This window comes from Lepisma saccharinum, chromosome 18 (assembly GCF_977018435.1).
Source record: "Lepisma saccharinum chromosome 18, izLepSacc3.1, whole genome shotgun sequence".
Classification (NCBI taxonomy): Eukaryota; Metazoa; Arthropoda; class Insecta; order Zygentoma; family Lepismatidae; genus Lepisma; species Lepisma saccharinum.
Genome location: NC_139246.1, coordinates 3969217 through 3982369, shown reverse-complemented (window position 1 = coordinate 3982369; position 13153 = coordinate 3969217). Strand labels below are relative to the sequence as shown.

The 13153-nt window shown below is 40.2% G+C and overlaps 1 protein-coding gene across 1 annotated transcript in view; it reads left to right on the top strand.

The window, feature by feature from the left end:
* The window catches only part of LOC146002337 (endoglucanase A-like), a 51034-nt gene that overhangs the window by 11877 nt on the left and 26004 nt on the right, over window positions 1-13153 (top strand). Inside the window, exons 3-4 of the mRNA XM_083140067.1 lie at window positions 11693-11788; window positions 12506-12688. Coding sequence (XP_082996193.1) covers window positions 11693-11788; window positions 12506-12688 — 279 coding nt within the window. The remainder of the gene's footprint in view (window positions 1-11692; window positions 11789-12505; window positions 12689-13153) is intronic.

The following is a 13153-nucleotide window of genomic DNA, read 5'->3' as shown; positions in this document are numbered from 1 at the left end:
CGCCTTAATTTACTGACCCTCACCTGTTCTCCAATTTTGTATTTAGCTTTTTTTGTCGTGGGCGTGTATTTTGGACAGTAAACGCTAGAAATTAAACGTTGCTCGTCAGACTTGGTAACGTCAGCTGGCTTCATGCCTATCGTTGCGTGCCGTGTGTGATTATACTCGTTAACAAGTTCCGGAAGAATAGTGACCCACTTGTAGCTTCCCTGAAGCGTGAAGCGTGACCACATGCGTGATTTCAGAGTGCGATTGAATCTTTCCACGATGCTGGCCTTGACGTCACTGAAGGTCGAGTAATGTTGAACGTTGTGTTTCCGAATAAACTTTTGGAATACGGCATTGTAAAATTCCTTCCCTTTGTCCGTGTGCAGAAACCGAGGTCGTCTACCGTCGCTTTCGCGAAAAATTGTCTTGAATGCTTCCGTGACGCACGCCCCCGTTTTCGCCTTCAAAGGTAGAGCCCATGCGAATTTCGAAAATGTGTCTATGACGGTGAGGAGGTACTTGTTGCCCTTGTTCAATTTATGCACGTTTTTTAACTTGCCGCTACTCATTTCGACGAGGTCGCTTTCCCAGAGGTCGTCGATTCCCTTGGTTACCACAGCCAAACGTTCGTAGTTGCGGCGTGCAGGTTTATGCAATTCTTGGACGATGGCCTGCCTTGACATTTTTTCTTAGAGATTACGTTTCGTGAGAAGCACCAGTGTGATGGGATTCAAAGAGGGTGGCACTTCGCTCGTGTTTTGAACGATCAGCTTATCGCCAGCACTCACGTCGAAAACGGTGAGATCTTCGTCTTCGTGTATTTCATATATGTTGCGCGTTTCGTTCCAACGTGCCAGAGGAATATTTCCTGCTTTCTGGACACCACGATTCGATATCAAAGTCATGGTGGGAACACTAGCTTTTCTGCCGTGAGACCAGTACGAAAATTCGTTTATCTGAATCGTACCATCGAGGAGAAACTTGTAGTACGGATGATAAGGATGCAACATGTACAGTTTGTTACCTTCGACGAACGTGGAGATTCTCTGTTGATTGGGTATGCTGTTGATTTCGATGGCTTGCAGAGAATGCAGTTTAGCAAATTTAGTATCGATGCTAACGAGGTTGCTGTGAAGCTGACCCAGCGTGTTTTGTACGGGCACCAAATGCTCGACTATGGTATCCGTTACGGTAGAAAATGACGGTTTGATTTTTACTTCCACGTTCAACTGCTTGTAGCTTTCGTTGAGTTCTTGCAACTTGGCACCGAAAGAGGCCAGCGTTGATTCCTGCGTTGATTCCAGCACTCCAACTTGATCTCTGATGTTAACCACAATATTCTGAAGGTTTTCGACTTGATTCAATTTCGAGCTCTTCTCGGTAAGATCGTTCACGATGATTCGCATCTCTGTAAACTGCGTGTGAAGGTCGGCGACGCTCTGCGAAGTGGGTAGCGTCGACACCAGCGAAGCAAGTTCGTCTCGAATCTGTTCCACGTTCGCCGTTTCCGTTTCCAGTCGTTTCAGCATACGTGATATGTTCCTTTTCAAAGCATGTAATTCTTTGGAGGTGGGGAGATTGGCCACTTTACTCTCGAGATCGCTCAACGAACTTTTGATGTCACTCGAATCGGATAGTGCCGTCACCGCCGTTTTCAATTTTTCCAAATCTTCGCTCGAAGGCACGCTCGTTCGTAACGATTCCAAGTCACCCTGTATGTTGTCCAGTACGTGATGAAAATGAGTAAGATTGGATTCGACGTTCAAATTTTCCAAATATTGGATCTTCTGCTGAACTGCGCTTAACGTGTCCTGAATACTCGTCAACACACTTGCTTCAGCGTGAATATTTTTAATTTCTTCGTTGATCAACTCCAGAGACGCCTGAAGCGTAGCGATGGTGGTTTGAATGTGTTCGAAATCTTGATAAGCCTCCAGTTGAATTTTTATGTTCGCGACGCTTTTACCGATGACCTCCAGTTCGTCCGACGATGGTAGGTTCGTCATTGTATCTTCCAAAGTCTGCAACTTGGATTTAATTTCTTCTAACGTGCCGGTGAATTCTTCTTGTAATTTGGAAACGACGACGTGCAAGCGTTCTACATCAATATCGTTCACCACGGTTTGAAGTTCAGAGAAATTCTTTTCTATTGCGGAAGTTCGTTCTTCGATTTCGAGTTTCAATTTTTCCAAATCTTCATTTTTCGATTGAAATTGTTGTAATTTGGCCAAATCATTTTGAAGCGAATCCACGTTCAACTGTATATTTTGAACGCTGTCGTAAGAAGGTACGTCGACATAATTTTTTATCAGCGTTTTCAGTTCGGAATCGATTTTCAGAATAGGGTCGAGACATTGCGTTTGGAGCGTAGCGATTTCCGACTCTAAACTTTTGTTTAAGGTTTCCTGCAAAGCGATCAAATCAGTCCTCAACTTCTTAACTCGAATGTCCAACATGAGAATCTCTTCTGCATGGTCCACACGCTTGGTGTTGCCGAAAATGTCGTTAGGCATTTTTGGTTAACGGTTATTTATAATAGGATAGACGATTCGTAATTCTACGAAGAGAGGAATAAGTTTGTCGTAGTCTCCGAGGAGTTCCACGTACAGATAATCTCCTGCAGACACATCGTACGTAGTGTTAGAAAGTATCTTGTCGTGCTTCATTCGAAAAATGTTCTTGCCGGTAGAAATTTTGATTTCGCCTGTGTTCTCCGGATTTACGGTGATTTGAAGTTTCCCCTCGATCGGAATTTCATAGAAATGTAAATTGTTATTAAAAACATAAAACATCTTGCCCACATCGTTATTTATTTCCGTCCTTATACTATTAAGATGTACAATTAGTAGACCATTGAGTTTAGATAACACGGAAGGTAAGAGGTTATTAGAATTTGGTGATGGAGTCTCCATCTTGCTTTGTTTGCGAAAACCAAAGAGATTCATTGTCCCTGTTATTTAACACGCTGTGTCTTTTCCTATTCTTCAAAGCAGACGGAGGAAGAGAATGAAAGTGGGAGCCCTCGGGCGATGAAAAGTTGCAACCTGTTATTATGTTGTTAAGCCCGCTTCAAACCGAGGCTCATTAAATTCAACTTTTATTTTTCATCGCCCGAGGGCTCCCACTTTCATTCTCTTCCTCCGTCTGCTATTCTTCTTCAAAAACACAGCGGACTTCATGGCTATGGGGTTATGGTTAACACACGTCACATTTATCGCTTTTATTGTAGTACCCCCACACTCGCGTGTGGATTTTACAATCGAGAACACGTAACTTGTTGTCCGCTGCATCCAATGCTACTTTGGTTACGCGCGTCGTGTACAAATCATGCAATTTACTTGCAATGCGATGATCGGTGCTGAGTTGCCTTTTACCATGAAAAAGGCATTCCTTGTAGTCTTGCATGCTAAATTTGCTGGTACTTATTTTTCCCACCCCCTTCGCTTTCTTGATCTCTTTTTCTTCTGTAATCTTTACACAGTACATTTTGGCACGAAGCCCCGCAAATTCGCTGATGTAATTACCAGCCGCTTCATCTTTGTATTTTCCAATCGTCATTTTGTTTTCTGTCGAATGTAAGTGATGGCCTGATGGTAAGTTGCTAAAATCAAACAGATGCTTCATCTTAGTCAGATCATGTTCGAGGTTTGGTGTTTGGATTAGAAAAATGAAGCTATCCGTATCAATGTAGCATATTTGGATGTTATCTCCATAAAAGGGTTGAAACTGATCGTAGTACGATTGGTACATGTGCAATTTTGATAGTTCGAGAACGGTGGCACCTATGGCAATCGGCTTGTTGAGCATCACTTGCTTCTTGTTCCTCTCAACGAATACTAGATTCTCGCCGAAAATGGTGAAGTTTTTGAAGTAGGGTGACGCGACGATCTTCTCAAATTTCTTTTCGTCCGTGACCAATATTGCATCGATGTAATTACGCACGTTCTCCATCGTCTTGCCGTAGATGGCGTTATTGAACAGTTTGTACAGATTCTTGTCTGCAGGCGATGTCGATTGCGCTCTGCGTCGCGTGTTCTCGGTTATGTACGGTTCGAGCCACTTGCTCTGTCGGAACTTCAATCCTCTATGAATTTTCTTCAACTGCAAGCCATGACTTATGTAAAATTGGAGGAGTCGGTAGTGCAGAACGTAATTCCGCTTGTTCTCCATGCTTAGTATTAGTTTTGGCTCCGATCCTCCAGGTGGCTTCTCCCTGGTGGGGGCCAGGGCCAATCCGTGATGTTTCTCGTGAAGCGTTTCGGGATAATCGAGATCCACTTCCAAGAAACAACCCCATTCATTATCTTCGCTCCAGTTGAGAAAATCTTCGCAGGAGAGTTCCTCTTCGGTCATCCACCCATAGTCGCTGATGGGAAGACACTGGGACATGGAGTGGCCGTACAGGTTGTTGACATCCCAGTAGACGATGTAGGTGTTGGGCTTCGATGCATCGTAACCAGGCTTATGAGGATTGTTTGCCTGAGCATGGCGTCGGGGACATTGGACGATGCCACCGCGTATCGCACTCTCCATGAAAGCATACTGTTCCTTCTCTGCGATGAGGCCCAGTTCCACCTTGGTGTATTTCATCATCGATTCCCAAGTCAATCCCGGCGTGGTGAAGAAATACGCAGGATCCAACTTGTATATCGCGATGCATCTCTTACGAAACGATTCGAAAATATCCATCAGAAGTGTTACGTCCAATTTGAGATAGAGATCGTGATAATCGCGAAAAGTTTGGCAATTGAATGCCGTCCACACACTACGAGCGTGTTCGTAGTCCTCTTCGGAACAGACGTCCTCCGTGAGAGAAGAATAAAATACTTCCCGGGGTGGAAGTTCCGTCTCGTCAAATTTGTCGAAATTGTTGACGTACTCGTAGGGGTAGACACCCTTGCGACGCAACAGATTTAAATTTTCATCTCTCCCCGAAAAACATTTTTGCTTGGTGGCCACAAGATCTTCGTCGCCAAGTTGAGATGCAAGGCTTGCGAGGCTGGAGGACAGGAAATTGTAAGAGTCCAGGATTCGCACTTCCACGCTTCTTCCTTCTTGGAGGGGAATCCACACTCTCACTGTAATATACTTCTCGCTCGTTCTCGGAATGATGCTGATTCGAGAAGTTATGTTGTGGAGCTCTTTGACGAAGAGATGTGTGTCGTACTTCTCCGTGTAGTGCAGAAACACGGCAACAAAATGCGACTCCTTAATTTTAAGATTGCACGAATTACAGATGGTGCTTAGAAATAATCCATTCTGGTGGTTATGGTGGACGACCTTGTAATTTTCGGCGGTGAAAGTCTGGTTACACTCCTCGCATCTTGTCGCCGCGTCATGTCTCTGTTGTTGTTCTGTTGTGAGAGCAGGTGGAGAAACGTAAGAGCCCTTCAGGCTGGGTGCAAGTTTTCTCGCGCATTCCGCTATCTTCTCAACAAAATGTTTTGCCGCATCGGGTCCGCAATACAAGATGACATCATTCAATTTTTCTCCGTAGATGGAGAAACTGCAAGGCTCGTGGTGAAAAATTTGGGTCGTGCTTGAGGTAGAGGGATCAGGGTTGCAAGACGTCATGGGAACTTGGAAGCTTTCAAAGTCGGCATAAAGGACGACGGGATGGTGGAGAAGAGCCTGGTGTTTCTGAAATTTCATCTTGGTTCCGGGTTCCGGCATGACATCTTCGGGTTCTGCATTCACAGAGCCAAAACACTTGTGCTGTTCTTTCATCTTCTTACCCCCGCGAAAAGTTCTCAAACACCAATCACAAATTTCGATCTTATCGCGATTCTTGCTGATCTGTCTTCCTACTAATCCTGAGAAATTCCGTATCAAACTGTAACGGCCATCTACAAGCAAGAGTTGAATTACATTATTCTGGCTTCTAGCAGGTCTTAACACACGAATATTGTCGCAATCGTCAACCCCAAAAACAGAAATATTGATATCTTTTCCTTTTTCCTCTCTATAGTTTTTTTCAAATTGATTGATCTTATTCAGGGGCACAGGATAGGAAATTCCTCTCATCATATTCTCGTATATCCCCTCATATCCTCTGTAATTGGACAGGCGTTGGGGGTTATTATTATTAGACGGGTGTAATGCGGCGATGACAGACCATAAGAAACTCTTCTGATCATTACTTTGTATGTTCAACACTGCATTTTGCCTTTTTTGTTTTTTTGTTTTTTTTTGAGCGCTGCGTAACGGTTTGAAATTGCACACTCGAAGCTCTAACATGTGGTTGTGACCGCAAAGACTCCATCCACTTCCTCTACCTTCAAACTCTTCTTGTTTTTGTGTCAGGTGCTCAAATAGCCGTGTCACTATCTCGTCAAGATTCTCGTTATTGTCATCGTGTAAGGCTTCACACCCTACGTAAAAGCTAAAAGTACTTGACTCGGACGAGACAACTTTCTCATACAGCAGGGTCAAGACGAGATGAATTTTAATTGCAACATTAACGAGGCAATCACGTAATTTATCGACTACCAGAGATTTCACATTGTCGAGGAAGATGCTCGAGTCACATTTTTCGTCGCTTCCAGATTTATACGTCATGATGCGTGCATTTTTATTCAAAGCACCATCTTCATGCACATCAATGCGAGATTTTTTTGCTGGCGGGGCTACAACATCATGATCCGGTCGACGACATTTTTTCAAATGCCTAGCAATATTAGGTTTAGAAATTAATATTCCGCAGTTGCGACATGCCACTTTCCCGCAAAGACCGGAGGGACCTGGTTGCGGTTCCATTTTTTCTCTCTGTTATTTATATATATATATATATATACAGAGAAATTTTTGGGGGGGTTGTGGTGATGGTAGTGGAAAGCGCACTGAAACAGAAGGAAAAAAGTTGAAAAATGCTAGATATTTTTTCCTTCCACATATATATTAGACGCGAACAGTATGTATGTATGTATGTATGTATGTATGTATGTATGTATGTATGTGTGTGTGTGCACTGTTGTAGGAGGTTAAAAATATACGACATGTAAGTGTGTGTCAATTTTTTATGACTCCTCTAAATATGTGTGTGTCAGACGCAAAACAAAAATATTAATATATCATGAAAATAAAAACTTACCTTTCAACAGAGATGGAGAGAGACTTCAAAATAAAAACTTGTAGCTCACTAAAACTTCCACGATGATATATATGTATACTGCCAAATAAACAATTAAGAATACTGAACTGCCACGATTGACGTTCACCTTTCAAGAGAGATAGAGAAACTTCAAAATAAAACTTGTAGCTCACTAAAACTTCCACGATGATATATATGTATACTGCCAGACAAACAATTAAGAATACTAAACTGCCACGATTGACGTTCACTATGATAATGACGTACAAAACAACTGATACGTTATATAGGAACTCCTCTCCTTTTTTTTCTCCTTCTCTCCTTCCTACTCCACGCGACTCTCTTTGGTGAAAACACAATGAGCGCTATAGTCAATGTCCTAGCAAATAAAAACCCTTGTTGACTGATTTACTCATGTTATATTTTTTTCAACAAAAGATTTTGTGATGCGCACAATATCCTGTGGGGGGACAAATAACAATAAACGGGACGTTGATAGTTCCGCCCATGTATGTATTGTCGATCATTTCCCCTCGGTATCTATTCCACGCCCCGTCAGGGTGTGGTGTGTGAAACAAACGATTCCCAGTATAAAACTCAAAAGCGGGAGATGCTGCTGTGTTTGCTTCCGCCACATCCCCCTCCGATTCTATTGTTATCAGGGATGTGATGGATTCTTCATTCAGAACCGTGGGAAAGCTGAAAAAAAATAGAATCTCTTCGGGCAAAAAAGGATGCAAGGTGAATGGGTTCGGGGAGGGGTTGCTGTGGATAGTTTGGTCCGTGATGAAAATGTTACATTGGGCGACGAAACACAATTGCCCCACAGGAACAGGAAAAATTCTACCGAGCGTAGCTATCCACGCGAACATTAGAAATTGCCTGAATGCCTTGGGGGGGGGGGCTTGGCATAGGATTATCGATTTTCGTTTTTAGAGAATAATTTATGTAAGATTCTAGCATCGAGAATAAACAATATTGATTAAATTTTTGACAACATTCACAGTACAAATCTAAACTCGTGATGATTTCGTCGCCACCATGCACCCCCCCGGCGAGGTTATATAGGGGCCAGGGATCCTAAAAAAACAACAATTATTATTTTGTTTGCTTGCGTCACAATACGGAAAATAATAAGAGGCATACGCACGCGCGCACGTATGTGTGTGTGTGGCGCATCGTTCCCTCCCCGAGAGAGAGAGGTTTACGTAGGTCGCAATATATATATAAACATTTGGTCCCAAACTTGGAAAATTACGATAAAATACACTCATCTTTCAAAAATAATAAGATGAGAGGAGAGGTTTACGAAGGTCACGATATATATATAAACATTTGGCTCCGGACTTGGAAAATTACGATAAGGTGCACTCATTTTTCAAAAATGAGAAGATGAGAAGATGAGAGGAGAGGTTTACGTAGCTCGCAATATATAAACATTTGGTCCCGGACTTGGAACATTACGATAAAATACACTCATCTTTCAAAAATAAGAGAATAAGAGAATAAGAAAATGAGAAGATGAGAGCGCGTGCGTGTGTATATGCCACATCGTTCCCCCTTCCCCCCGAAAGAGAGGTTTACGAAGGTCACTATATATAAACATTTTGGTTCCCTTGATTCCAGCACTCCAACTTCATCTCTAATGTTGACGACAATATTCTAAAGGTAGAAAGAATGAGAGAATGAGAGGATGAGAGAATAAGAGGATAAGAAGAGAGGTTTACGAAGATCACGATATATATAAACATTTGGTCCCAAACTTGGAAAATTACGATAAAGTGCACTCATCCTTCAAAAAATAAGAGAATGAGAGAATGAGAGAATGAGAAAAGAGGTTTACGTAGGTCATGATATATAAACATTTGGTCCCAGACTTGGAAAATTACGATAAGATGCACTCATCTTTCAAAAAATAAGAAAATAAGAAAATAAAAAAATGAGAGGATAAGAGAAAAATGGGAGGATGAGAGGAGGATGAGAGGAAGATGAGAGAATAAAAAGAGAATGACAAAGATGAGAGGATGAGGAGATGAGAGCTCATCTTTCACTCATCACTGCCTTTTTGCCCCCGTGAAACGTCGTCAGCGTAATAAATGAGGCGCGGAACAGGGAGAGAAAGTGAGTTTTTCAACTTTTTGTGGTCGTTTAGTCAAGAAATCAGAGTTGGGGTGGGAGTCACAATTTTATACTACTACTATAATTGTCTCTCTAACAATTAAACTCTTATAATTACTATAATAATAGAGTTAAACGTAGTCTTAAAAACTATCATGGAATTTTCGATTTCTACACTGTTTTCGCCAATTATCATGTTCTTTCATACTGACACTATATCTGCTCATTTCGTTAAACATAGAGATCTCCTACGCTTTATTCCTGCGTTTCCATATCTATGCATATGGGTAAACTAATAATAGAAATAACAATTATTATTATTTGTGATCACTGATTTAAATTTAGTGACAGAATTCACGATGTCTTCACGATGACAGCGCAGAAGTATCGAGATTCATGTACCCTTTATGATGTACAAACACTTGAAATATACGATGACACTTTCTCGGTCACTTTGTTCTAGTTGTGAAGGTGTGGAAGTTGTGGTATTCTTCCATTTCGTGCCTTCTTTTCGGACATTGCAGCATATTTGGTCTCAGGATTATTCCATTATTTTGTAATAAATATACTCTATTCATATGCCAGAGGCGTATATTCTAGGATACCTAGGCTATCTGCAAAGCCCAGGATTTTTAGGTGTAGGGAAAATCAATAAATTTTATGAGCTCACACTTTAAGATTAAATTTCTTTGAAATATGAGAACCATTCTTCCAATCCAATTTTACAGCACCATCCTATAGATTATGCAACAAAATCATCCCGTTCGTACAACAGCACAAAGATCTTGGAGTCATTTTCGACAGCAAACTCACTTTCAGTCACCACATAGATTACATAACTTCGAGAGCCATGAAAACCCTTGGGCTAATTTACAGATTCACAGATATCACACATGTTTCTGCCCTCAAAACCTACTTTACATCGTGCGTCGTACCTATTCTTGAATATGGTTCCTGTATTTGGTCAATGGCCTGTGATAGCAATATAAAGAGAACAAACAAAGTGGTAAATTTCTTTATCAGAATAGTCAAACATAGATGCCCAGCCCTTGCAAACGTTTCCAAACATGAAATTCTATCCACTCTTCAAATTCATGATCCCTCCCTTCGCCGTCAAGTTTCAGATCTAACATTTCTTTTCAAAATCATGAATGGACAACTTTTCACTAACGAACTCTTGCCACATCTTCACATCCGGATCCCACGTACCAACAGCAAATGCAACAACTTCTTTTATACAAAAATCTCAAGGCTATCCCTAGAACAAAGGTCATTGCTCTATAGGCTACAAACAAGATTCAATACACTAGTTGATTCTCCAGACTTCCATCTATCTAAGCAGGCTTTCAGAAATGCGTGCATCAAGCAGCTGAAGAGTAATTAATATCTTTTATACCCTTGTTATTGTTTTATTATTATTGTTTAATTTTTATTATTTTTATTGTATTATTCTTGTTACATATGTGTGCGTGCTTCTCATTTGTTAATTTCTATTTTTCTTGCTGTTGATATCCTGATATAAAATGGATTTTCTCTGTATTCAGGATTTCTCAAATAAATAAAAAAAATAAAAAAAACTATAATTTAAAATTTGAATTTGCCTTGACGAATTGAACTACTCGAGGCCTAATGATTATGGGACTGATTTTAAGGTGCAAAATTATGGTCTGGAAAAGGAGAAAAACGTTCTGAAAAGGTGCAAGAAAAAGGTGCTGATAGAATGTCTTTATTCAGGTCTAAACCAGTTATATTAACATTCTTTATTCAACACTGTAGCAAATAATATAATTTATGATAAACATGGTATAATTTATATTAATTATGGCATTTTATAGCTCTCGTTCTGCTCTACAAAATCTATAGGATTTTATTTAGCTGCTCAAGAAGAGTGAAAATAATTTATTTTTCTGTCCAATTTTTTAACAAAACATGAAAGAAAAGGAATAAAAAGGTGCTGAAGCATCAAAGAGGGGGTAAAAAGGGGATAAATGTGCTAATCCAACGAAAATGTGCAGCAAAGGGTGTTCATTTTACTTGATTCCATGTCCTAAAATACATCTCAAACGATCGGTATAGAAACAGCTATATTTTTATAAAATCCGTTCCCTACTAATGACACATCTCGATCAGACATAATTTTAAATATTATGATGAAAACTTTTGTATTCTTTATTGTTTTCGACAGGAAGGCAATTCCATGTCAATAATCAAAATTAATTAATTAATTAATTACAAAACGGTAACGGGGAAAACCCTCTTTCAGCACATTATTATTTTCAATTCGGACACTACAGTATGGTGAAGTAGCCCACATCTTGAACTCAGCATACACCACTGGCATGTGCATATGCAAGTAAGTTAGGTTCATTTTCATTTCTTGTTAAGGTGTTAATTATAGTATTATTGTTGTAAAATACGACAGTTGTTTTTTTAATATGATTGATATTTTCGACACCTAGAGATGTATTTAAGTGTATTTTCATCCTCTGCTTTCAGCTGGTGACCATGTGAAATTTGGGTTCCCCATGGCCTACTCTGTGACGGTTCTCGCTTGGGGATTTATCCAGTACCACGATTCATATGATGCTGCAGGTATGCCGACAAATCTTACTAATATACACCACTTTCATATTCATTAGTTTGCTTCTTTCATTACCAGGTATAATTGACGTGTTTGTTTTCTAGTATACATATTTGTATACATTTTTTCTTGTTTTATGCTAGCCTTGACGATGAGGTTGGTTCGTGAGTCGACCACTCAGCGTGTTTGCATAAATACAGCGTTGCATCATACGGGAATAGTAAGTCCTCAGGTTATTAATGCATTGTTGACATATTAGACTTACCACTGCAATAATAATTTACTGTCTTCAAGTGGCTTATCTTCTTAACATTCCTTATATCGCAAAAAAAAGTACATCGAAGGAAATATGACAATCAACATTAATTTTCCGTATAGGTGGCAGTACAACACTAGCCTCAATTAGTTCTCCGGCAGTTTGTTTCATTATACAGCATATTTGCAGAAGTTACTATTCAAAATACAAGTGTATCCATATACGCTGTATAAAACACAACTAATAACTAACTTCGTTGACCCTGTACATACTTCGTAATGGAAACTTTCATTTGTCATAGTATAATTACTACAGAAATATTTATAAAACGTTCCTTTATAAATTTTAATCCGTTCTAGTACTACAAACTTTCTACATCAACTCTCATCATACGGTAGGCCTGGCTAGCAGACAGGAATATCTTTTGAAGGAATATATGTTATCTTTGATTGAAATAATAATCTTATTACAGGACAAACCGACTACCTCCTGGCAACGTTGAAGTGGGGTACTGACTACTTCATCAAGGCCCACACTGCACCCACCGAGTTCTACGGCCAGGTGGGGGATGGCAATCTTGACCATGGCTTCTGGGGAAGGCCTGAGGACATGACCATGGAGAGACCAGCGTTTAAGATCGACGAAACCAGCCCAGGTGAGAAGAAAGAGGTTGCCAATTTCTTAGATCTAAATACTTCAGCTGCTACTGCATGATACAACGCATTACCTGCTGGTCTCTTGACACTAACTTGAATTGTGTTTGTATTGTGCGCATGTGTGAGTGTCAGTTATTTTACGTCGCTTTTCTACCTCTTGGGTTATCGGCGACGATGAGAATGATGGTAAAACTGTAGGACCATTCCATGTGAAAACGAAAAGGTCCTCAACCTTACATTTTAAAATTCATTTGAAATTTAGCATACTGAAACTGCTGTAGATCCATATCTTTCATATTTCAGAAATTGCAGTGGAGAAAACAGTGCGATTTTGACAATTTTTTTCAACATCTTGTTAGCTTCAAATTGCAATAAAGTAGGTGAACGAAAGGTGGCCCTAGTTAAGCTTCTAGGGCAATTTACAAATCTCTGAGAGAAAAATTTCTGAAAATAAAGAAATAAGT